At 39.4% G+C, this 27,391-nt stretch overlaps 1 protein-coding gene across 3 annotated transcripts in view; it reads left to right on the forward strand.

Moving 5' to 3' along the window:
- LOC136885139 (zinc finger protein 37) overlaps nucleotides 1-27,077 on the forward strand; it is a 144,700-nt gene extending 117,623 nt beyond the window's left edge. For 2 of the 3 annotated variants that reach the window (XM_067157605.2, XM_067157607.2), the window contains exons 6-7: nucleotides 1,324-1,651; nucleotides 22,424-24,344. In XM_067157605.2, coding sequence (XP_067013706.1) covers nucleotides 1,324-1,651; nucleotides 22,424-23,542 — 1,447 coding nt within the window. In that variant the 3' untranslated portion in view covers nucleotides 23,543-24,344. Of the gene's footprint in view, nucleotides 1-1,323; nucleotides 1,652-22,423; nucleotides 24,345-24,438 lie in introns of those variants that run through there. The other variant, XM_067157608.2, reaches the window with a different exon arrangement.
- The last annotated feature ends 314 nt before the right edge of the window (nucleotides 27,078-27,391 follow it).

Genomic DNA, 27,391 nt, shown 5'->3' on the forward strand with positions numbered 1-27,391 from the left:
GTCATGGGTCACCCCACACTAGACATTGACTTTAGGGCTGGCTTGTTCCAGTTTGCAGGAGACACCTAGATTCTTAGCATTATGTTTGCTGATTTGGCCACTGTGGTTTCATATCTTATCTCCCACATGTTTGTAAAGTGGAATCATGCTGTTTCAATGCCTGCAGGTGCTGATTGCAGTAAGGTACTGCCTGACATGTTCATGTACAGCGCCACGACTTCCATACGCTCTTGAGTTATGGCATCCTGAATGTCTGCCCCCTTGTTCCTCGCCTCAGTGAGGCGTAGGCATACACCATCGGCCTCAACCATCGTATACCATTTCACGTTGTCCCGAGGTGAAGAGGCGGGGTGTCAGTTGTACCGGGATCTAAAAGCTCTCTGGGTCCATGAAATGCTCGAAAATGTCACGTATTGTAGGATGCTCTGTTGCAACATGACCACCACGTTTATTTATCGTGCCACTCGGCTGTAGCATGGAGACCTCAACTCACCCAAAACCTACATCCTTCCCACTCATATTTCAACAAACGGCTCATTAACATTGTTTATATAACTGTGTACTTTGTGACATCTCAAACCGATTATCCAGTGGATTTCCCAATAGAACAAAGTCTATGGTGTTTTGATGGAAGAAAACCATACTTTCCAAAGAAGTATTGCATGCATTGTTCACAAGTCTGTTGGGAGTATCATGAAAATAAAGACCTCTGAAAACTGAATTGTAGTGTTGATAGAAAAGTTTAGTGGATAAGTATGGAACTCGAGCAAATTCCCATTAAGGACTGCTTGGAGCCCCTCGGCCCTGTAGGTTTGTGAAGTTCTGAAGGAACAGTCAGTAATATATTAGTAATGTAACAATTTAAATATCCAAGTCGTGCTTTTTCTAGGGACTAGAAAACAGCTGTGTGAAAGTGGGTTGTTGTTTTTTTTTTTTCACTTCAAAAACATTAGGGCATGGTTTATGCTAATAAATACTTGAAGACACTACTGTTCCTGTAATAAAGAGTAATAACTTTTTTTTTTAGAGTACTGTCACTGCACATAACCAGGATGCCGTAACTACTGTATGTAAAATTAAAAACAGAACTGCATCACCTCTGCAATACAAGAGATTTTGAAGTCTTACAGAACTTCATTTTCTGGTTTAAATCCATGTCTCTGCAAAGTAGACCAAACGTACAGTATTCTCTTATTGTGCTATCATATTTTTATACACAATAGGCTATGAGAATTAGATGAACTTTCAGAGCATTTTTTGCCATTTGAATGCACTTATTTTCTTGTAGCCAGCAAAATTTCCATAATCTTTTGTTGTGTGCAGGCACATGGTTTCTCACCGTGACAAGGCTGTGAGATGCGAGGAATGTGGAGAAGAATTCCCGGACGGAAGAGCGCTTATTAACCATCGGCACAGTCACAAGCAGGACCTCACGGGACGTCAGTTTTCGTGTCTGGAGTGCGGCAAGACGTTCGGGTCTCGATCGAGCCAGCAGATCCACGCCCGCATACACACGGGCGAACGGCCCTATGGCTGCCGATTCTGTTGGAAGGCATTTGCTGATGGTGGGACCCTGAGGAAACACGAACGCATTCACACTGGAGAAAAACCCTATGCCTGCCCTGTGTGTCCTCGAGCATTTAACCAGAGGGTGAGTACCTAGATGTTGAAGTTTACCTTCACATCTCCATCCACTAGATGAGCAACTATGTCAACGTATAGGATAGGAACGTACACAAAGGATAGACTGGGTAGAATGCTAAGACATCCTATGAATTTGCAAAGGAAAGAAAGGCCTTCTGTGGACAGAATTCAAGTTTAGAATTAAGGTAAATAAACTTCACATTAATTGGTCGATGAAATGAAATGGCGTATGGCTTTTAGTGCCGGGAGTGTCCGAGGACATGTTCGGCTCGCCAGGTGCAGGTCTTTCTATTTGACGCCTGTAGGCGGCCTGCGCGTCGTGATGAGGATGAAATGATGATGAAGACGACACATACGCCCAGCCCCCGTGTCGGTGAAATTAACCAATTATGGTTACAATTCCCGACCCTGCCGGGAATCGAACCCGGGACCCCTGCGACCAAAGGCCAGCACGCTAACCATTTAGCCATGGAGCCGGACACATTGAACTGTGATTACATTAATAGTTAAATAAATTTTATCAGTTCCACCTTTTCAATACAAAGTTTTGCGATGTGTTTACATTACAAGTTACTTTTAATTAGGTACTAGTTTCAACCTAAGGTCAGCCAATAACACAAATTACCGGGCGAGTTGGCCGTTCGCATAAAGGCGCGCGGCTGTGAGCTTGCACCTGGGAGATAGTGGGTTCAAATCCCACTGTCGGCAGCCCTGAAGATGGTTTTCCGTAGTTTCCCATTTTCACACCAGGCAAATGCTGGGGCTGTACCTTAATTAAGGCCACGCCCGTTTCCTTCCACCTCCTAGGCCTTTCCTATCCCATCGTCGCCATAAGACCTATCTGTGTCGGTGCGACGTAAAGCCTCTGACAAAAAAAAAATAACACAAATTATACAATATATCAAATAGTCCAAAAACAATGTACAATACAATGATATTAAAATGAACATGTGAGAGTTGTAGTGTGTTACAAAGTCAAAACTGAAGATGAAGGGTAGTCATAGTGATACTAAAAGTTAAAAATTAAATTGTGCACACAATACATGCTGCCAAGGAATGTCTCTAGTTAATTGATCTTGATGTTGAAGAAGGTTCTTAAAAATGAGTTGCGTTCCATTACAGAGTTCTAATAATCAGACTACATTGCGTGGTAGCAATGACATTTAAATTTAAGTTGTGCACATAATATGATTAGTGTTAAAACAAGTTACATTGATGCCATTAACAAAATTTGTATTGAAAAGGTGGAACTGATAAAATTTATTTAACTATTAATCAAGTTTAGAATTCCGTAAAACTCGCTATCGGATCACACAACTCCTACTGTGGTAGAGTGCTAAAGGTTGTAAACAAATATCCGGAATTACATGCTTCCATTTTCATTGCTTAAAATTTGTCAATTTAATGTGGAATAGGTTTCTCAATACTGCAAAATATGCAGTTAACATAGTTATGAACAATATTTACAGAAAACGTCCACCTAGCCATTGATTTGTATTTGATAGAGATGCCGAACAGAGTACGCAGTGACACTCAGGCGTGTATGCTACGTTTGTTGTTTTCCGCTTGCTTAGCACCGAATTGTTTTGAAAACTCTGTAAAAAGGTATAAATATAACATTTTGCAGAATTATAATATCGACCATTTCCCATCATTTACTTGCGTACGGATTTTGGACCTTCAATGGAGGCTTTAAAAATAGTGAACTGTATTATGTTTTAATGCATTCAATATACTGTATCAAGTTTCATCATCATTCTTATTTACATATTTACAGAAAGTTTCAGCAGATTCTCTTTATATATTTCCTCATCAGAGAAGCTGCTAACTTTAACTGGTCGGATACATCTTTATTCTAGTTATGATATTCAATATTTTGGGTTGAATACCTTTTTTTACCTATGCTCTTAGAAAAGTAAATTGCACTGAAAATTATCAGGGATCTCCCCTTCCAAAAGAAAACAAGTGATCTCGTTGTTGACCTACTGACGCTCGGTGAGAACAACAAAAATCGCTGAGACCATCACTGTTTCACCCACTTACAAAAAATTCTGTGGCGTGTCAGGCTTGGCGCACATGCCGTGCGTGTACAGTATTTGGCAACAGCGCTGAAGTCTGCATCGTTCTGTGGTAAACATTTCTTCTTTTTTTAAAAAAAAAATTTTAAATTATAAAATCACAGATGGGTGACCATTTTGTTTAAATATTTATAATGAGAACAGTAATTACAGCATTCATAAACGATATTAAGCACAACTTTGTCCAGCTTCGACGTGCTGTGGATCAGGGGTAATGTTGACCTCCGGATCCCGAGAGGGCAAGTTCAAACCCGGCAGACGTAGTCGGATTTTTGAAGGAAGGGAAATAGTCCATTCAACACTCCGTGTTGTACTCTGTGACACATTTGTTGTTTATTGCCCATAGACGCCCAGTTTACTCTACCTTCTAGAGTAAAACAAAACAGGCAGACAGCCTACACTCTGTAGCTTCTTCTTCTTCTTCTTCTTCTTCTTCTTCTTCTTCTTCTTCTTCTTCTTCTTCTTCTTCTTCTTCTTCTTCTAATTATTATTATTATTATTATTATTATTATTATTATTATTATTATTATTATTATTACTACTACTACTACTACTACAGTACTGAGAAACCCATTCCACTTTAGATTGATAAGACTTTAAGCAATGATCATGGAAGTCTGTAGTTTTGGAAGTACTGAGCAAGTTAGCTGTGTGGTTACGGGCGCACCGCTTTAAGCTTGCATCTGGGAGATAGTGGGTTCAAACTCACTGTCGACAGCCCTAGAGATGGTTTTCTGTGGTTTCCCATTTTCACACCAGGCAAATGCTGTGGCTCTACCTTAATTAAGGCCACGGCTGCTTTCTTTCCAGTCCCTTCCTATCCCATCATCGCCATAAGACCTATCTGTGTCGATGCAACGTTAAACAGATTCTGAAAACAAAAATTCTTTTTGGAAGTTGGTTAAGAATGCTTAGGGCTATGACTTGTTAAGAGTTGATGACGATTGGATGACACGCTTCTATTTTACGAGAGAGGCTGAGTAGCTCAGGCAGCAAAGTGCTGACCTCCTGAGCTCAGTTTTCCAGCTCAGTCCGGTAGTGCTCAAATGCGGCAGCCTCATGCTGGCACATTCACTGGCACATGAAAGAACACACATGGGACAAAATTCTGGCATCCAGTTTTCCAAACACCATTTAATATCAGGTTTGAGCACCCAAAAACCAACACATGTTCATTCCGAGAAGAGTTAGCAATGAAGATACAAAATACATCACCAGCCGGAAAAGCAGACTGATGGGATGTCGTAGATTGCACAAATTACGTGCTCAAGAGTTACGAAATTTTGATTCAAGAAGAATTATTATGTTCTAAAAATGGCATTTAATATGCAACAAAACAAAACCAGCCACTTCCCACTATTAACATTTCATTCATTCGTTCATATCCTAAAGGCAAGGCCTTGTCGCTGCAACCACATTTGTCTCTCCTCTGCTGAGCATTTCAGGTCAACATTCAGCCTGTCCTTCACGGAATCCAGATACTTCTTCCTCGGTCCTCTTCTTCCCTTCTTACCCAGAACTTTTCCTTCCAGCATAGTCGTCAGGAGTGTGTTATGTCGAAGTGTGTGGCCAAGGAATTTGGTTTTCCTCTATTCTACAGTGTTGATCAATTCCCTTGTTTCATTTATTTCCTTAAGGACCCTATTGTTTGACTTTTTCTCTGTCCAACTAATTTTCAGCATCCTCCTCCATATCCACATTTCCATTACTTCCGGGCGTTTTATATCCTGTTTTGCTAAGACCCATGTTTCGCAACATACAACAAAACACTCCACACAAACATTTAGGCCCGGTTTCTTCAACGAATGTTAAGTGTTAACACTGCTGTTAAGGAGACTTAACACACAATTTAACGAAATGGTCGTCTCATCAAGAATTGTTAACTCTAACAATTGTTAATACTTGTGTTAAATTAACCTAGCAGCACCCCTGTGTTAAACCTCTTAACAGTTGCTAAAATATCAAAATGGAGGCATGTAGAAGACGTAAGTTTGAAGCTTTACTGCTGTATGAGGACTATTTATAAACTGAAGAAGGCAAAAGACGACCCATACTAAGAAATAACGACCCTTTAGAGTTGTCAGAAGAAAGATTTCTAATTACCGAAGCCATAATGAACAAGGTACTAGACGATAGAGAAAATAGGTTAGAGTTTCCAACAGATTGCAACTTACCAATCTCTCCAGTGCAGCAGTTGCTTATAGATTTTAACAAGGATGGGTCAGACCCTGCGTCCAATCGATTTCAGCTAGCTTAATGTACCTGTTGGGGGACACTCAACAGTAACTCGTGTAGAAGGGTTTGGGTCAATACCGTACAGTTTCGTTTTCGAAATAAATGAGGACAAATGTCGTGAGGCAGGATCCGCTTCGGACCACGTGGAGGGGATAGAACACTAAAATGCGAACACATTTCACTTGAACTTGTTAGGTCCGCAACCTAATAATTTCCGAAAAAATTATGAATTCCCGATTGTAAAGCACCGCGTATATACTTGAAAAGTTGCAAACTAGTCGAGTGTAGCAGTGGCTGATTGGTCATCATACTTGTCTACGAACCGCGACGATGAGAGTTCGAGTCCCGCGTTAGATTACTTTTTTTTTAAATACAAATTTAATTAATTATTTCAGGGAATGTGAAGGTAAAAATGCGAATAAAAGTAATGATCAAATTGCAGTGGAACTTTATTTTCTGCCTCAAATTAATATAGTCCGCTTCTGTGGTGTAGTAGTTAGCGTGATTAGCTGCCACCCCCGGAGGTCCGGGTTCGATTCCTGGCTCTGCCACGAAATTTGAAAAGTGGTACGAGGGCTGGAACGGGGTCCACTCAGCCTCGGGAGGTCAACTGAGTAGAGGAGGGTTCGATTCCCACCTCAGCTATCCTCGAAGTGGTTTTCCGTGGTTTCCCACTTCTCCTCCAGGCAAATGCCGGGATGGTACCTAACTTAAGGCCACGGCCGCTTCCTTCCCTGTCCCATCCAATCTTCTTCCCATCCCTCCACAAGGCCCCTGTTCAGCATAGCAGGTGAGGCCGCCTGGGGGGGGGGGGTGGTACTGATCATTCTCCCCAGTTGTATCCCCCGACCCAAAGTCTGAAGCTCCAGAACACTGCCCTTGAAGTGGTAGAGGTGGGATCCCTCGCTGAGTCCGAGGGAAAAACCGACCCTGGAGGGTAAACAGATTAAGAAGAAATTAATATATATACAGAGAAAGAGATCCAGCTGTAACTGTGAGAACGTTTAGACCTATATTAATTCCAGGTAGAAAACAAAGTGTACCGGTACTGCAATTTGCGTAATATTTTTGTTCCAATTTTTAAATAACGTTCCCTGAAACGAGACTCGAACTCACGTCTATGACGCTCGCAGACAAGTACGATGACCACTATGCCACAACTCCTAAGTATATACGCCTGGCATTGGAATTGGGGATTCATAAATTTTTCAGAAGTTATTAGGTTGCGGACCTGACATGTTTAAGTAAAATTTGTTCGCCTTTAGTGTTATATCACCTCCACTTCGTCCGAAGCGGAGGTTTGTTATGACATCTGACCTCGAGACACTTTCCATGTAGGCCTAATTGGAGGGGCAAAAGATCTTCATAGGTCGACGTCCCGAACAAATAGTATTTTTTTTAAAGAAAAAAGGCCTAATTGTAGGCGACTATGTTCACGAGGGCAAGAAAAGGGTGTGTAGAATTCTACAAAGAATTCTTGCTGCCATTGCAGCAGTAACAAGGCACTACATTATTTTCCCCGCAATAAAAGAATGCCCGAAAATCATTCAAATCATATCAATTACATTTTCCCGGTGATGTGTAGGAACCTTAGATTGCACTCCTACAAGAATAGGCTATATCGAATGTTGTGATATAACAGTCCGTTATTTCATTTTTTAAACACACTCACATAATTTTAAATTAAAACTATAACAACATTTGTCTCGCATTCATCATAATAACGCTGCTGTTGCCTCTTACTTGACACGTTTACTTCTTAGCGGTCTCCGCTAACCATAACCTATATTAATATCAACCACGTGTCTGTGTGACAAAACACTATTTCAACATGCCTCTAGGAGCGCTATATGTAAAGAAACAAAAGACGCTCACTGCCAAACGTGTTCAGAAATCTTACGGAAATGTGTTAATTTGTCTTTAACAATTGTTTCGTAACAAATGTTGGAAATATGTTCATGAAACAGGATACTTTTAAACGAAGTGTTAAATTAATAACAATTGTTAGTAAGCAAAATTTAACATAGAGTTGAAGAAACCGGGCCTTAGGCAAATTCTTTCCTAATTTTAATGTTAATGTTCCTGCTTGTCAAAAGCTGTTTCTTGTTACTGAAGGCTTGTTTAGTTAGAGCAATCCTCCTCCTGATTTCTGTGGTGCACCTGTTGTCCTGAGTGATAATGCTTCCCAAGTAGCAAAATTGACTTACTTGTTGTACATTTTCATCACCTACCTTAATGTTTATTGGTATTTCCTCAGTTGATTTCTTGACAACTAATACTTTTGTTTTCAAGGTGTTCAGTTTCAATTTTGATTCTTGTAGTGTTGATGTTAAAACTCGTAGCATTTTACTTATTTCCCTCTCTGAATCTGCAATTAATGCAATGTCATCGGCAAACCTTATACAGTGGATTTGTTGTCCATTAATTTTTATTCCTTTGGTTTTTTTCTGCTTAAGTTTTGATATGGCCTCCTCAGTGAACATGTTGAACAAAAATGGAGATAGCGTACAACCTTGTCTCACTCCCCTTCTAATGGACGCTGTCTTAACATTACCATTGATTTCTATTGTTGTGCTTTGATTTTTGTACAGTCGGGCTCCATGGCTAAATGGTTAGCGTGCTGGTCTTTGGTCACAAGAGTCCCGGGTTCGATTCCCAGCAGGGCCGGGAATTTTAACCTTTATTGGTTAATTTCGCTGGCACTGGGGCTGGGTGTATGTGTCGTCTTCATCATCATTTCATCCTCATCACGACGCGCAGGTCGCCTATGAGCATCAAATCAAAAGACCTGCACCTGTCCTCGGACACTCCCGGCACTAGAAGCCATATGCCATTTCATTTTTTTCAATATTCTTCATGTTCCTAAAGAGTTGTTTCCAGTTTACTTTGTCAAAGGCTTACTCTATATCCACAAATGCAATGTATGTTTTCCTGTTAACACTCAGTCTTCTTTCTAGAATAGTTCTTAATGCTAGAAGAGCTTCTCTTGTTCCCTTCCCTGTTGTAAAACCAAACTGATCTTGCGATGTATATTGTTCAGTTTTCTTTTTAATCCTGTTCTTAATTACATTAGGCAGTATTTTGGATGTGTGCGACAGCAGTGTTAGTGTTCTATAGTTGGAACAGTCAGTAGCATTTCCTATATTTGGTAAGGTAACTGTCCTACTTTTAGTAAAGTCTCCAGGAATTTCACCATTGTAATAGCATCTTGCAATGATATTATACAGTTCTTGTTTCATTCTTTCTCCTATTCCCTTGAGAAGTTCTGCTGGTATGTCGTCTGGTCCGGTTGCTTTCTTGTCCTTTAATTGTTTTAGTGCTAGGTCAAATTCTTCCCATGTGATTATTGGGCCTATATTGTCTTCTTCCACCATCTGTTCAGGTTCAAGATAGTCTGGAATTGCCATTACTTCTTCATCCCAGTACAGGTCTTCAAGATATTCCTTCCAGTGTTCTGCGATATCTTCACTGTCGATAAATATTTGCCCATTCTTATCCTTTATAACTGAACTTCTTGTTTTGGGTTTATATTGGAGTGATTTGATCCTGCCATATGCTCTATCTGTTCTTCCTCCTATTATATCATTCTCTATAGTCTGCGTAATTTCCTTCATCCATACTTCTTTTGCCTCCGTACATTTTGTCACAATGAGATTCTTTGTTTTTCTGTACTGATCTTGGCTTAATGATGTGTTTATCTTGCTATACTGGTTTCGTTTCTGAATGAGGTCTAATATCTCTTCAGTAATCAGTGTTTTTTTTGGCTATAGTCTTCTATTACCTAAAGTTCTATGTGCTATCTCAGAGATTCCTTGTTTCATCATTTCCCAGTCCATCTCACAATTATTATATTCCATGAGTGCATTTGTATCCTCGACATATTTCTGTTTAATTTGTTTGTTTTGCAATCTGTTTAAATCCCATCTGACTTTCTTCCTTCTGATTATCTTTTTAAGTCTGAAATTGCATTTTGCCATCACAAGTGTGTGATCACTGTCCACTTCAGCGCCAGGATAGCTATGGCTTGATTTGATTTGATTTGATTTCTATACCTATTAGGTATCTTTGCATGTCTCCAGGACTTTTCCAGGTATATCGTCTTCTCAAAGGATGGTGTTAGTTAATACCATATCATACTGTTCGCAAAAATCTAGTAGCCTTTCACCTCGGCTGTTTCTCTTTCCCAGTCCAAATTTCCCTATTGCCATTCTGTCTGAGCCAACCACAGCATTGAAATCTCCCATAATCACCAGATTTTCCTTGTTATCAATTAGTTTTAGTAGCTCATCAAGACACTCATATACTGTAGCTCTTCAACCTCATCTTCACTACTGTTCGATGTTGGAAAGTACACTTGTATAATGGTCATATCCCTAGGTTTTGCTTTGATCTTCACCATCAGTATTCTGTCATTTACGTGATAGGTGTTCTCAATATTCTTTGCCCAGTTCTTCCCAAGAATTAGTCCCACACCATATTGACCAGGTATTGTTCCTCCGCTGTAGATGATCCTAAATGCATCACTAATGAAATCACCATTTCCTTGCCATCGTGTTTCACAGTCCTAAAATATCAATATTATTAACTTCCATCACTCGTTTTACCTCTTCTAACTTCCCGGGTGTCATTAGTATTCTGACATACCACGTTGCGATTCTCATCTGTTTTTTCTGTCCTTTGCAAGGATTTTGCTGACTGACGACCTGGGAAGCCTTGCAAGTCTGTCTTCCCCTACCGGATCTTGAGTTCCGATGCTCATGATCAGTAATCATTTGCTCAAGTAGAGACGATTGCATGGTTGCATTCATCATCATCATCATCATCGGTTTGCCCTTCCAGCGAGCCGGGTAGGGTGTTTGAAAACGAGCGTCTTCCAAAGTTGCCTATTCAAAAACATTTCGTTGTCCAAGACAGATTCCCAATTCCATCCTCTTCTCTCCACGTCTTTCCTCAGTTGGTCCATCCATCATCTTCTTGGTCTTCCAGCTGGTCTTCTACCTGTTATTCTCTTTTCCAAATAAGCACATGGTAACCTTGTGCTATTCATTCGTTTAACATGCCCAAACCATTTAAGTCTAGATGACCTAAGTCTTTCCTCCATCAATTCAGTTAGACCTAGGTTAGATCGGATCTCATCATTTTTCACGTGATCAAGTCGTGTTTTGGAGGGCAGTTCTAAGAAATTTCATTTCATAGGCTTGAATCCTACTACAATCCTTTGATGTTAGTGTGCAGGTTTCCAGAGAACATGTAAGGATGGGAATGAAATATGACTTGTACAGGGTCATTTTTGTTCTTTGTGGGACTTTCTCACCCCATAGTAGGTGTCTTAACGATACTGTAAAAGTTAGAGCCTTTGGTTACTCTGTTTGTTATTTCTATCTCATCTCTGTTATTACTAGCGATTACGCTTCCTAAATAACTGAATTGGTGTACTACTTCAACTTGGTGGTCCTGTATTTTTATGTTGTATTCTGTATTGTGTCTGCTGATTTTCAATGTTACTGTTTTTGATGGGTTCAATTTCATTCCATAATCATCAAACTTCTTACACCATACATTCAGATTATTTTGCACTCCCTTCTCTGTTTGATCCCATGTTGCCACATCATCTGCAAACACAAGAGCCTGAAGATCTTTATTACCTTTTCCTTTTAGTTCCTTTAAAATGGTATCCATAACTGCTATGAATAGAAGAGGTGATAAGGCTCTTCCCTGTTGTACTCCTTTGGTTGTATTGAACCATTCAGATTGACCATCTCCAATTCTGACACAGCTTTTACAATTACTATATAGCATTTGGATCTCCCTAATAAGGTACTCCGGTACACCAAGTTTTCTAAGACTTTTCCAAATAGCTGATCTAGGGACATTATCATACGCCTTTTCAAGCAATTATCAGAACTGTTGTGCTTCTTCCAGTCCTAAAGCCATGTTGTTCCTCTTCTAAGGTAGGCTCTAGTATATCCCTTACTCTGGCTTCAATGATCTTCTCCATAATTTTAAGGCCGTATTATAAGAGGGTAATGCCTCTGTAATTTTCACTCCCTTTCTTTAAGATAGGAACTATCACCCCTTTTGTCCAATCCTCAGGTATTTCATTATCCTTCCATATTGTTTTGAGGACTCTATACAGCCACTGTATTCCTGGTGGACCAGCAGCTTTAATCATGTCAGCTGTAACTTCATCAGCTCCTGCTGACTTACCACTTCTCATCATATGGAGAGCTTGCTCTACTTCTGTCCATGTAATTGGGATATCTTCCTCAATAGAGATCTCTTTAGGGCCATTTAGGAGCTTGTCAAAATACTGCCCCATTGTATCCATGATATCTTTCATATTGCAAACTATATTCCCATCTGCTGTCTCGAGAGCTTTAATTGCTCCTTTATCTGATCTTTTACTTTTTACTATTCCATATATCATTTTCATATTCCCTTTACTGTCTTCTTCCAGTTTAGTTGTAAATTCCTTCCAACTTTTCTCTTTTTCTTCCCGTACAATTCTCTTAACTTCCAACTTTCTGTATCTATATTCCTTTGCCTTCTCTTCCAATTTATTGTTGTCTATTTGGTCGCTGTTGATTCTTCTGTCAGACTTAGCCACATCAAAAAGTTTTTTGGCTTTATTCCTTTTCATTATGGAGTCTTTCACTTTATCATTCCACCAAGATTTTCTTTTCTCTCACACTCTTCTGCCTGTTCTTCCACATATTTTATCTGCACTACCAACCAAACTTGCCTTAAAATCATTCCATTCTTCATTACCTTTCTTTGTGTCTGTTATTGGTATTTTAGCTCTGATTTCCTCTTGAAACCGCTGTTTGACTTCCACATCTTTCAATTTCCAGTCTTTAATTTGTGGTTTCTCCTTCTTGTTTACTTTAATAATAAACAAGTAGAAGTTCACCCTCCTCATTTCTATTACCAAATCCATATGGACCAATAATGCCTTCATAATCTGACCTATCAGTTCCTACCTGGGCATTAAAATCCCCAATTATCATTATGTTCTCTTCATCAATGATGTCCTCTAGTTTTTCTAGAAAGTTTGCTTTTTGGTCATCACTACAACTCCGCTGGGGAGCATAAACTTGGATTACAGTTTGAGTTTCTCCATTTAGGCATATTTTAGCTTTGATTAATCTCTCATTGATGAAGGAGACTATCATTGTCTTTATGGAGTATAAAACCAACTCCATTCCTCGCCACTGCAGGATTACCACTCTAGTATAATTTATATCCGTCCTCTAACATTCTTGCGTTGCAACTTTTCCATTTGGTTTCACTTAGCCCTAGGATGTGAATATGTCTACGGTTCATTAAATCCGTGATTTCATTGCATTTTCCTGTTAGAGTCATAACGTTTAAGGTTCCAATCCGAAGCTTTTTTCTATGATCGGTTCTTCTTGTGCATCTTGAATGAACATTGGAATGACGTCATTAGTTCCAAGAGTACTTGAAGTATTGTCGACATTCAGAATATGTTTCTTTCCAAGGCTCGTTTTCGTTTTGAAAGCAACTGCATTGTACTCCTGTATTGACTTGGTAGGCCTAACGTACTAGAGGATTTTCTTTCAGGGTGGTCTCCCTTAGCCTTAGCCCCCTGCCTCACTGCAAGGCAGCAGCTGATGAATTTAAGTCTTATTTCCCACACAAAGGTCTCATCTTATCCAACTTTCTAAGGGAAAACTCCTCTGCTCGCAGCTGTTGGTTTTCCCGTAGTTTGCCTGGTTTGGTATCGGCCGCCATACCCTCGGCCAGACAGTCGCAGGTAGTACCGTCTACTGTCGTATACGATAGCAGAATATATTCTGACCTGACACTTGCATGGTTGCATTATGAGGGATAATAATGCAGTGGTTTCCCGTTGCCGTCTGCATCCCAATGTCGTTGACCAAAACAAGTCGGTTCATCCGCCTTTAGGGGCAATTTCTCACCCCATGGGCAATAGGGTGCCCGGAACCTCCACTCTACGAAGAGAGTGTTGGCACTTGGCAGAGGGATCTCCTTATACCGGGAGACACTCGGTCCCATCATTCGTTGCCCCCTCTCTACCCCAATGCCTGGAGTTCCCCATCATTGTAACTAGGACCATAGGGGCATTTCCTAGTTCCTCAGGGTCTTAAGAGAGGATTAAAATTTCAGAGACCTTTTAATGGTTGTACAGTACAGCGTAATTCACGAAAATGTCCAAAATATGAAGAAAGAAAAAAACACATCCGTATATTCTTAGATGAGTCTCGTTGGCCTCACATAGCTTCCTGTATCGTCTTCAGAGTTTTCATCAAGAAGCAGAACCAGAAGGCAGTAAATCTCGAAAAACATCGAAGCTATTTTCTTACACTGCTGCATGGGCTGTTTGCTTTATTACGTTAACAAAGTGGAACACATTTTTTCCTATCTGAGGACATGGTTTTATGCCTCCTGACTGAGTGTTAAAAACTTCAGAAAAAAAATAGAGCCACAAGAATATCATGCTATTCTGAAAGTGTGGGAAATATTGGTGACTTCTTGATTTTAAAGAGAGTGCCAATAATATGAAAACTAAGCTCCCATTCTTGATCAGGAACACAGTGTTCTTCTGTACAAGGAAGGAAAGTAGAAGTTTTTGCCAGGAATACCTATAATGGAGACTTCAGTGAGTACCAACTACTCTTAGATTGGTCAGTGTAGTACAGGAATGTAAGAAAGTTTAAAGAAGGATCTGAAGTTTGTTTCCTGGTCTGATCAAGCTTTGATGTGGTTCATCACACAGAAGTAGAGACTACTAGTGCCAATGAGTTTGTTCTTGAATTTTCATTGACTTCATTTTTTTTTTTTTTTTTTTTTTTTTTTAATGACAGGTATTTGACAATTTTACAACTTTTTGTTTAGCTCATTGATTTTCAAAGGAAGAATATGTACCCTTGAATTTTAGTAAATCTATACATATTACATGATAACTTGTAAGTGTGGAGTTTGTGTACATTATAATTACTATGAAAAGTAAATAAGAAGAAATGTAGATTAAATCAGTAAAAGCTGTGCGTATAGATGTTTTATTTCAAAACTGTCACTCTGTAATCAGTGACTCAGTTTCCTTTCGGAAAAAACTTTTCATTCTAATATTAATAACTATAAAATGTTTTATTTTGTTAACATTATTCTTAATATTGCTTTGGAAAGGTCATCATGAAGTAATATTGCCTGAGTACGCATTTCTTGAATGGCTTTGTGAGTTTTGGAAACAAGCTTTTCCCCTGTAAATTCCATAACACTATCATTTAGTCTTTTTTGTAACGTCTTACTTCTGAACTCTCACACTGTTGCTACACACATGTTGAAGATAGAGAGGGAGGGAGGAGGCACACCGCTAGCTAGTTCTACTTCAGTATTTTCTTATGACTTGTGATTGGTTGTGATTGTCTTACAGATAAGTAACGTGAAGTAGATTTGAGAACGTGGCTGGCTCCTTGACTGATTGATCAGGGGTCAGAGGGCTCAAGGTTCAAATCCCAGCCGAGTTACGGATTTTAACAGCGGGTACTTAGTTCTTCGTGCTCGGGGACGGAGTGTAAAACACTCGGAAGAATGGCTGACTCCAATCAAAGAACTCCCTCCTGGTCATACAGAAGGTTGGATAATGCAGAAATCTCTCAATATATTGCACTAGAGATTTTACAGGATGCAAATCTAACCTGTTGAAGTGGGGTTTTTGCATAGACTCGCCATTATGTGATTGTGGTTTTCCGATGCAAACTGTGTCAACTTCGTGTATTATGGAAGACCTCATGCAAGCAATGCCTGAGTCCCTGAAAGTGGCTAACTATTGGTCAGCAGCCATATAAATTTGTTCTTCTGCCATGTTTTGTGTTCTTAGGGCCGAATTCATAGACAGCACTTATACTTAAGTGCCCCTTATAAGCCAGGTTTCATTTCATATTACCTACTTAAGTGTCCCACTTATTGCTATAAGTGGATCTCCCACACACACTTAAGTGACTCACTTATGTTGCAGCAATATGGAGGATGATTTTGCTGAATATGTTGCATTTCATTCATAGAATACTTTCCGTGCACACAGTAGAGATGGAAAATCCTGTTGAAATGTAATGTGACCAACAAGGTTGCGTTTTAGTAAAGTGAGAGTTATGAATGTTCTTGTTCCTCTGATTGAGAGTGAACATAACCTCTAGAGGACTCACTATCTCACCATTAATGAAGATATTGTTTTGAGATTTTATGCCACCTCTTAATTCCAGGTTTATTATTATCATCATCATCATCATCATTACCGGTATTTCGCTTGATTAATTGGAAACGTGTTACAAGTTGATAATTTATCAAGACTGTAGGCCTATGGAATAGTAAAGAACTATGCTGAGTTATAAGAAAAATGAACGTGTTGCACTATTACCATTTATTTTAAAATTGATTTGTGAACGTATTGCGCTACTACCATTTATTTTAAGGTTGATTTGTGCTAATTATATCAGGTTAGACAACCAATCGTTTGCCATATTATGTCAAAAGTTTCTGAAATTATGGCATCGCACATCAAAACATACTATTTACATTTCATTGGGGAAGTAATTAGGACTATTACCACGTAACGCCTATGGATATATTTGTCAAATCGTTAAAAGCGTTGTAAGGCTAGATGGATGAATATGTGTATAGGTTCGAGTACCTGGATTACTATAAACATATTATATTAAGAAGAAAATTAGACTCTGGGCATTTTCATAGTTTGCATTGCCCACAAGGTTTTCCCACGTCATTCATATTCTGATGAGAAACTGCGTCGATCTACTTATTCTATATTATGTGCATGTACTTCGACACAAGTTCTTGCAGTTGCTGTCTCAGCTCGCTGTTTTGTTATCCATTCTGATAACCAAATACAATACAATATAGACGATCTTTTAACCTCAAAACTTTTTGCACGCAATCGCGCGATATCCTTCGATAAACAAAATACCATAGATCATCCCACTATTCGGTAGCCAGAACTACACGATCCAGGAAGCATGGGCATAATATACAGCATTGCCACATCTCCAGTGATACTGTATCAATGAGTGTGCTCTTTAAGTGCTGTCTATGAAATGTAAACTCGTATTACTTAAGGGTTCCACTTATGTATAAGTGCTGACTATGAATTTGGCCCTTAGACTCTTCCATTGTTCCTGAAACATGTATGATAGAATAAATAATTTTCAGTCTGGGAAAGTATATTGACAAGGTGGACCCAACATTAACTGTTTTAAGTAGTTTCTGTAATAAATTTCTCAGACATTTCAGTTCCATATTTCCTAGTGTTTTTGTCTTCTGTAGAAACCTTTATAAAGTTTTTTTTTCTTCTGCACTTTCCACATTATAAGAATGCCCCCCTCCCTCAATGGGTGTGGATATCACTACCTTTGAAACAAATATTTTATCGGGGATTGCAGACAATCTATGTTAGATGATCTTCTGATCTTCCCTCTACTCCGACTTTGTCAGTTTTCATGCAGCCAGTCCGTTATGGTGTGAAAATGTCGCCCGTTGGGTCGGTTGATGCAGACTTTTCAGTGGGCTTGGCAAACTTATTAGTAATAGCAACTGCTGGCTCGGTGAGGAAAGCAATGGTAAATTACCTTGCTCTTCATTTCCCTAGTGTAACACCTACTCCATGTGCGATGGCTGACGACGGAACTGTTGAGAATCGAATCAGCCTTCAGACTGAATGCTCGGTATTCAACTCCCCAAACTGATACGTCATTGTGTTTATCCTTTCTATACATTTTAATTTTTTTGGCTTTGTTACTTATGCAGTCCATCAGCTTCTTGCATTTTCGTAGAGCTTAGCAATGTTTCACAAGGCTCCAGATATCTGCTTGGCTATCAGATGATGGTGGCTCCAAGTAGCCTACGCAGTGGCCTCCACAGTATGCACTAGCCATGCGTCTTGATGGGTGTGCTAAGTACCAACTGATGAGCCCAACTTAGCATACGGGGGCGAAATGCTGGCAAGTAGGAATGAGTTAGCGGGAAAATTTATAATGTCCAATAACCTCACTGGCACCGAGGAGAACTCTGCCAGAACCTCAGTGTTTGGCGGAGTCTTGTAAATAAATGTTCTCTAAAATGGTTAATCTGAAATCCAGTCCTCACCACAAAAGAACTTCAATCATCCATTTTACAGTTCCAGTTTCCCGCGTACTGTCAGCGAGCCTCTCCACTATGTCTTATTGAGATACATTGTGTTGTTAATGATGTCCTCTTGTGTCCTTCCCCAATCTGCAATGTCCATCTTCACGATGTCCATCCAGTGGGTTTTTGGTCTTCTTACCATCCATTTCTTTGCCTTAAGCTGTCCTTGTTGGCTCCATCCTCACCACATGCCCAAACCACCTCAATCTAGACATCCTGTTCCGATCTAAAATGATGTCCAGTTTTATTTTTTTGAATTGTGGACCTAAGGATGCCTGCAACTTTGGTGAGTCTTTGTTAGTGAGGGTGCAGGTTTCAATACCATAGGTTGAGATAGATATGAAGTACTGCTTGAACATCACCAGCTTTGATTTTCTTGGTACTTTGGGATCCCAGAGAAGTTGCTGGTACAAGTGAGAACTGTTCTAAACTCTATTTGCCATCTTCTTTCTAGCTAGTGTATCTTGAGATATTACACTGCCGAGGTATGTAAAGCTTTCCACACTTTCTAGTGGATGGTTCCCTAATGTGATGTTTGCTGGTCATCCCTCTCTTTTTGTTGCCACTGCTACTGTTTTGGGTTCACTTATCTTGAGATTGAATTCCTGGAACTTAACCATCAATTCATTGAGTCTCGACTGTACTTGTTCCTCAGTTTCTCCCCAGATCGTAACATCATCAGCAAAGGCCATTGCATTTAGTTCACCAGAGGTTTTCTTGATATTCTTCAGTATGTCATCGATGATGGTGGTAATAATGGGGATAGTGAACTGCCTTGCTGGACTCCACTTTCGATCTTGAACCAGGATGAATGTCCGTCACCCAATCGCACACAGCTGGTGCAGTTCTCCTACAGCATCTAAACTTTCCTCACCAGTCCCTCCGACACATTCCTTTTTCTCAGGCAATCCCATATCTTCTCTCTTGCATTGCTGTCCTATGTCTTCTCAATATCAAGGAAAACCATAAATCTTGCCTTTGTCCAAATATTTCTCCATTAACACACGGAAAGGAAAACCATAAACAGATCTTGCCTTTGTCCAAATATTTCTCCATTAACACACGGACACTGAAGATTAGGTCTGTTGTGGACCTGTTAGGCCTTAAGCCATACTGTTCCTTTTCTAACTGTCGTTTTAAGATGACTTGCAGTGTGCTCTCCAAGATTTCCTCAAGAATCTTGAGCCCGTGAGAAATTAGTGTTATTCCCCAGTAGTTGGAGCATTTTCGGCAATTTCCTTTCTTAAACAGGGGGATAACAACACCCTTGCTCCAATTGGTAGGTTAACGTATCCACAAAGACACACACGAGATGCTGTCAGTTAGTACAATTATTTTATTCACATCTATTTACAAATTAAACGCACACATAACCTTAATCGCTGTTGGCACAAACAAAACACATCACTAGCTGCCATTTTAAAAAACAACGGACTGTCACTTCAATATGGAGACTGCAACTATTGCATGTCACACGAGATAAATATTCTTGCTAGACCATAACTCGACTGAACAATGACTCACTTAACAGTAATTCTCACCGTCAACATCGTCTCCTGGCCAGGCTTCCAGAAAGATACGTTACAAGAAATACCTTTGTGAAAATTGTGCGTAATGCATAGATTATAATGTATGGAATATTCTCAATTGTTCTAGTGCATATTACCAGTCTGGAAGTTACAGTGTGTTTCACAATTATAGATTACAATTTATATATACAGGTATTTACATTAACAGAACTGATATAAATATCTATGTACAACTCGTTTCATGACATAACCTCACACACAATACGATCATATTGTAATAATACAAATACTAACTGGATGTAACACTTTACAGCCATACATACAAATAATAATAATCGTAAAATAATGATGATGATAATATTAATCATAAACGTAAAATAATAATAATAATAATTCGATATCTGCATTAGTTACCCATGGGTGAGAGAACATACCTGTTATTGCACTTGCATCAAGGTACCTTGTCATCTTTCCAAACTACAGAGGACAAAACACGAGATACAGTTGTTTATCTGAAATAAATCAGGTGGAATTATTTTGGATAATACTTGGGAACTATTTTTGGTAATGAAAGGAAGAAATAATGCAAAATGTAATTTAAACTCTATTATATTAAATATAGGATACAGTACTTTGCACACAGTAATTGGTTATCTTCTTTTGATTCCAACACCATTTGCAAGAAGCTCTATCTCGCCATGGGTTGGTGAGTAAAATAACGCCATAGAAGTGGCCGAACGGGCACATACAGAATTTTTTTTTTTCCCTTCAATTCTTCCATAGAAAATTTGTGCAGGTTCCGGTAGGTGGACAAGAGGGTCAGGTAGGGACAAAACTTACTTTAATCCAGTGGACTCCAGCTGGTGTGAGAGTGAGGAAAGCAGATTTACTGCATTCGTGAGACGATGTAGCCTTGCTGTGTACTGAAAACAAAATTGCAACTCTGTCATTTGTACATTGTATATGGAGGAACGCTTGGAAGATAAAAAAAGTTTGTGGCGGCATTTTGCTTACACTAGGTTTCGGTTAAGCAGGATTAAAGTGAATGTGAGTACTAACGATATTATCGTTAGAGAAAATTAATGATTTAGTCATGTCATTTCATACATGTTACAGCTAAATTACACGCTTTCACATTTACACTTCAGACATTTTACAAGAACCGTTCCATCTCTGTGTATGTTGCATATAAAACAATGAAGAAGAAGGTTGTAAATCAGTTTTTTGCAATGGATTAAGTTAAATCAACAATTCTGGAATGAGTAAGAAAGTAGAAATAAAACAGCATAAAATATCAGGTGAGCCAATGTGACTGCCCCATCTTGCCTGTAAAGAAAGTCGGTATTACCGTAACTAGTACGTTTGTCTTCATAATTTTTTGTGAAAAGTCTTGAAATGAACATTTTTCTCTGTACCTTAGGAATAAAATTTACAAAGGGTCAACAGTTGTGTGTATGATGTTAACAGAGATCAAAAGACGTATTGTTCTAGGTTGTGCTGCAATGATTAAACTCACTAAAATCTGGCAGAACCAGGCAATATCAAAAGCTACAAAGATGCGCTTGGTGGAATCACTTGTGTTCTCTACAGCAGTGAGACCTGGACCGTGAATGCTATAGACAAAAGTCGAATTGGTGCCTTTGAGATGTGGTGTTGGCAGAGAATGCTGCTTGTATGCTGGACAGAAAGAATTCTGAATTAACTGAGCATCAAGAAACGTCTTGTTTTCCCGTGTGAGTGAGTGTTACCTCCAGTTAATCGGCCACATTTTCAGAAGAGAACTTGGAAAAGAGCATTTTGCAAGGCAAAGTTGAAGGAAGAAGGCCACGGGGAAGAACAGCAGGTAGGTGGTTAGATCACGGGCCTACTTCTTCAGATCGTGTTAAGAAAAGCTGAAAACCGCTCTGGATGGAGGCATCTCGTCAAGGCTGCAACATGGAAATGATATGAGTTATGAGGTCTCGACACTCAGTAATGAGTAAAATAACTAATGATGATGATATTTATGTTACTGCTTGCACCAAATTGACAGTTTCACCTTATTGAGTAAGAGACGTTTTACCATATTGCTCAAGTAATATTTATACCATGGAAATGCGTACGAGATCAAAATTTGTTAGATGTCACCCCACAAATTCTTATCTCGTGGTTACAAATGCCGTTAAACATTCATCTCACTCAACTGTCATCCTTGTGTTGTTTTTGTAACCTACAGCCTTCTAAATGTTCTTGTTTTGTTAGAATCATTGTAGACGGCATTGAGTCACTCTAGTTAGCTCAGTGTAGCTCGAACTCAAGCTGATGGACGAGGCTGTGCAGAACTGTGCGAGTCAACATGGCAATGATGATAGAATCACTTCACTGAAATAAACATATTTTTCTTTAAAAGGTTCAACGTTTTTGATCGTGAGAGGTTCATTCTATTTTTCTTGTAATAAGCTGTATCTGGTGGCAGTTTCAAATGTTGAAACTTTGTCATTTTCTCAGTATTGCTGTGAAAGACAAATAGGGATTTGATTTATTTAAAAGAGAAAAATGTTGCAGTGTATAGATAATATGTTACAATAAGCCCTACTGCATTGTTGTATTGTGAAAAGCATATTAAACAAAGTAGCAAAGTCACAAGTGTCTATTATACTGATTTTATTTACAAAATGTAGTCTGGGATAATCAGAATTACCCAGCTTGGCAAGGGGAAGTGTACTAAATTGTTTACATTCTCTTACTGTTGTGCTAATAATGCTCTTCTTTGTCTTGCAGGTGGTTCTCCGTGAGCACATTCGTTCCCATCACTCTGGTCCTGAGCACCGAACAAACTCCAATTTCTCTCTCATCTACGCTTGCAAAGTCTGTGCCGGGACTTTCAGCCGTTCCGAAGAGCTGTGCGCTCACCTGATAAAGCACAGCGACGAGAACACGGCCAAACACCGCATGCCGAGGCTGGGACCTCGCAAATACAAGCGCCGACGCAAACTGAATCCTCACGAGCTGACGATGCTATCTGGTGGCTCGGAGCGTGTAGACTCCGGGAACAAGAGTGGGGACGACGATGACGAGGACGAAGACGATGAGTCGGATGATAACGACAACAGTGCTAAACACAAGATCACTAAAAAGAGATACCGAGCTCGAGGTAAATCAAACACTACTGAAAATTTGGAAAATGTTGTAAAAACATTTAAGTCTGTTGTCGAGAATTTCAATTCCATTGTTAGCAACTCTAAATCTGAACCCGGAAAAAAAAAGCACAAACTTAAGTCTAAAATTGATAGAAAGCAATCTGTGAATTCTCCTGCTACAGTGAATATTGCAGGGGCAGGGGACAATTCAAATTCTAAACCAGGGGTTTCAACTAAATACATGTCTGGGGGTTTTTTACGAAGTACAAGACCTGCTGGACAGGCGAGGGCGAGACCCAGAACTAAAAACGTAACTCTAAGTACGCTCGCGGCTCTGAAGGCCGTGAGTACAAAAACAAACTCCAATGCTGCCCCAGATTCGACTCGTGTACGACCAAGGACAAAAAACGTTAATTATCATAACGTGAAGATGGCAAAAGTGCAAACTGCGAAATTTCCCGTAGACGACAAGCCCTCCAAAGTGAACATGGGAAGACCTAGATCAAGAAAGGGCGCAGCAGGAAGATCACGACGCGGTACGAGAAAGGTGCCCATTCAGTCACGTACCAAAGCTTCGTCGAATAATGCTCCCGCTTCCAGTTCTGCTTCCACTGCCGTCGCTACTGCTCCGGCTGTGACTTCTCCTGACCCCGAGGACGGTAAAGACGCTGCAATAAAGGTGGAATACACGTGTGAAATGTGTAGCGAGACTTTCACGAGACGTTCGGAACTTCTCGTTCACGTCCCCATTCACATTTAAACGTTGTCATTGTTATAGTTAAAGTTTTATGACTGTCAGCATCTACTGTTCATTTCTTTTTAATTACTTTTGTGAATATAATGAAGTTCCCGCCCAATGAAATGTGACGCTGCACGTTTGGAGTTAGCGACGCTTGAGATAGGGTAGGAGAGGAGTACTTTTAAGATGAAATTCATTTAAAAAAAGATATTTTTGGTATACAGTTATGATTTAATAAAGTATGTTATGTCTCTGTAAAACATATTCATTGTATATACACATATATATTATATATATATATATATATATATATAAAAATGAATTTTTACTTTCTCAAAAAGGTGTAATTATCTATAGCAATATATCTGTTTTAGAAATGAGAAGAAGAATAATAACTACAATAATTATAAAAGAGAGGCTGTACATGTTTATATTGCTGAGATCTGTGGGACACAAGAGAAAACTATGACTTTTCATGAGAAAATATCTTTTTTTGTTAATTATCCAAAGAAAATATGTTTTGATAATGAAAGAGTGACCTGTATACATATTTACCCAACCAATATGGCCCTACCACCTTCATTTTATGAGGTAAAGACTTGTGTAATATTATAATAAACAAGAAAAAGACTTCCATGGCAGTTTAATACAAAGTTTACCATTTTATTTGAGCCTCTGTCGTGGGCTTTTGAGTTTCTGTTGATATATTTTAAATGTTATATCGTTTGGTTCATATTATCTTGTAGTTTCTATGCATAATGACTGTGCAATGAAGTTCATTCTATGCAAATGTAACATATTAATTAAAGCATGTTTGCACAAATATGATTAACTGTGTACGTCAGCCTAATACCTAAGACAGAGAGGGAGTTCTTACAAGGAAATAACTTATATGAGTCGTTTCTTTGCTTTCACAGCCTCGGCCTCTCGTCAGAAAGGACAGAGAACGCGGCGGACCAAGTGATCAGGTAGGCTTTGCGGTAACACGCTCAAGCTCGTACTCGCACTCATTTTACAAGACTCGACATGTCCTCTTCGGCCCGGAGATGCGGCGGCGGCGGCAGCAGAGACGTCGAGGAATATCTGCAGGGCTCCGCAAGGACTGTTTGGGTTGGATAAGACGGGCGGCTGGTCTTTGGTTCAAGGGGCTTGGGTTCAAATCCGGGCTCGGTCGGAAATTTTAACCTCCATTATTCAATTCCACTGGCTTGGGGACTGGATGTGTGTGGGCAGCACTACGGCTACGGGGCCGAGCTCTGCATTTGGGAGACTCGGCTTTCCTGAGAATGGTTTCCTAGGCGAATGGCCGGGATATTCTTATTCACAGGCCACAGCGTATTCCTTTCACCTCTTTACCCAGTTTCATTTGCCCCATTGTATCTTGATTAGCTCCTCGATGGAGATTGGCGTCGGGAAGGGCACGTTGCCTCAAAGGAAGCGGGACTAAGGGGGTCGTGTCATCAGGAGTGTTGCAACAAAAAGTAGCTGGGTAGCTCAGAGAGGTAGAGGAACTTGCTGAAACATTTACTTTACAAAGAAAAAAATAAATGTGTTCTCCTAATTCAATACAAAAAGTAGTAATAGATAACGGATTTGTTTTAATTCTTGAATTCTACAGTTCATGACACATGCGAGTTCCTTTTGTTCACAACAGTCTGTGATGTTTATATGAAGTGTACCTTTACAAATTAAATTATGGTTTTCTGCATTTCATTTTCCACCGCGAGTGTTTATCTCTTATCAGGAGTGAAACTTCAGAAACTTAGAAGCAAAATCACGCCACTTCTTTGACATCAACTGTTGTTGTTTCTGTCTGCTGCTCATTGTAAAGCTGCACTTCCCTCAGCGTGACTCATTTTCCCTCTGCATTCAAGGACAGGTGCGGGCCGAACTAGAGGGAGTCTACTGTGATACCAAACAGCATTTCATGTATGTTTTGTATTGAATTAGGTGGATACATTTAATTGTTTGCTTTGTAAAGTGAAAACCATCAATACGGAATGATTCTAATATCTTGTAAAGAAACATTTACAGTAGACTCCGTGTAGTTCGGCCACCTCGGGACCGGACCCTAGGGCAGATTAACCGACAATATGCTATCTTAAGTGAAATGCAGTACATAATTAAAGAACCAATTGTAAGGACAATGTGTCTTTACCAAGTGTACTTACCCGATATGAGTTGGTGTGTCTCCATACACTACTGAAGTTTCACTCCTAATAAGAGATAAACACTCATGCTGGAAAATTAAATGCAGAAAACATATTACAAACTCAGTTTAATTTGTAAAGGTACACTAATACTTCGTATAAACGTCACAGACTGTTGTAAACAAAAGGAACTCACATCTGTGTCAAAAACTCTAGAATTCAATAATTAAAATTAATTAAAAATTAAAATTAATTAAAAGAAATCTGTTATCTTTTCCTACTTTTTTGTCAGTTGCCTTTTTAGAAGCAAAATCACGCCACTTCTTTATAAACATGACCAACTGCTGTTGTTTCTGATGTAAAGCTGCACTTACCTCAGTGTGACCCATTTTCCCTCTTCATTCAAGGACAGGTACAGGCCGAACTAGATAGTCTACTGTAATATCAAACAGAATTTCATGCTCTACAAACATGTACCATCTATGAGTATATCAAAATGTTTGGATTTTAATACTTGTGTATCATTTTGTAATGGAGGGTAAAATATTATGGAGAACGAAATCTTGGGTCAACTATATATAAGCCTGCTTTTTGTCATGCTGTGGCCAGCCTGCTCTAGCCCAAACAGTTCTCTTGCCAGTCTGTTGTCTGTGATTAAAACACCTTGCCCCCCTGAAAATTAGACCATTTTTTGTAAATTTGCTTCCTCCAGTCTTGAGAACAAATTACAGAAGGAAGTCTTGTAGCCATTCCTCGTTCTGTTCGTTGGATTTCTTTAAAGACAAAGATACAGGTTGCTGCCTTTTCAAAGTTTAGCTTCCCCTTAATTTTCTTTGTTTTATGACTAACCTGAAAAATATTAAGGTTTATTAATATTTACCTGAAGATGAATGTAGTGAAGTGTGAATTCCTCCCGCAGTGACACAGTGCTTTGTGCAGACAGGAAGACGGACAAAGTATAAATACAGTTGCTCCCTGTATCTATAGTGATCATTTTCCATCTTATTTTTTGCCTTGCTAGTTTTCTTTAAATTAATTTTTTCCTATATTACTTTTCTGTGTATATTTTATTTTTAAACTCAGCCCAGATTAAAGGACATGATATCTTATGGGTTTTTGCTCAGGGAAGGATTCAGACTGCAGGGAATCTTGAGGACATGGCACTACAGCCTGCCTGTTATGATGTAATCCGTGCTCTGCACTACGAATCCTCACCGTCAGGCTGAGTGGATCTTAAACCAGCCCTCAGATCCAAGTAAAAATTCCTGACCTTGCCGGGAGTTGAACCGTGGGCCTCGCAGGAAGGGACGGCCTTGCTACCCGTAGAACTCGTGATCTGCTTACCTCTTTCAGACAGCTAAAAACCTTAAAGATATGATGTTTAAAATTGTTTTCAGTATATATATATTTTTTTTTTCAGAGTTCAGTGATATATCTGCAACCGATTGATTAGATGTGTCTGTCATGTCTTCAATCTGGATCCTGGTTTGATCCTAGAGGACATGAGCCAAACAGTGTTATTGCAGCACGTTTCCCTCGCGAAGTGCACCCCATCAGGAGCCCTCAGTTGCACACTGGCCCTATCCTCACCCATCGTCGCTGAAATCTTCATTATTGTGACAGTAAACCACTCGTACTTGTGTAGCCAAATGTTTATATTGAAAACTGTAAATACACAACGTCCTTCACTGTTATTATTTTTAAAGCTCCTTTGTTGCTC

Source organism: Anabrus simplex, chromosome 13 (assembly GCF_040414725.1).
Source record: "Anabrus simplex isolate iqAnaSimp1 chromosome 13, ASM4041472v1, whole genome shotgun sequence".
In the NCBI taxonomy this organism is placed as follows: Eukaryota; Metazoa; Arthropoda; class Insecta; order Orthoptera; family Tettigoniidae; genus Anabrus; species Anabrus simplex.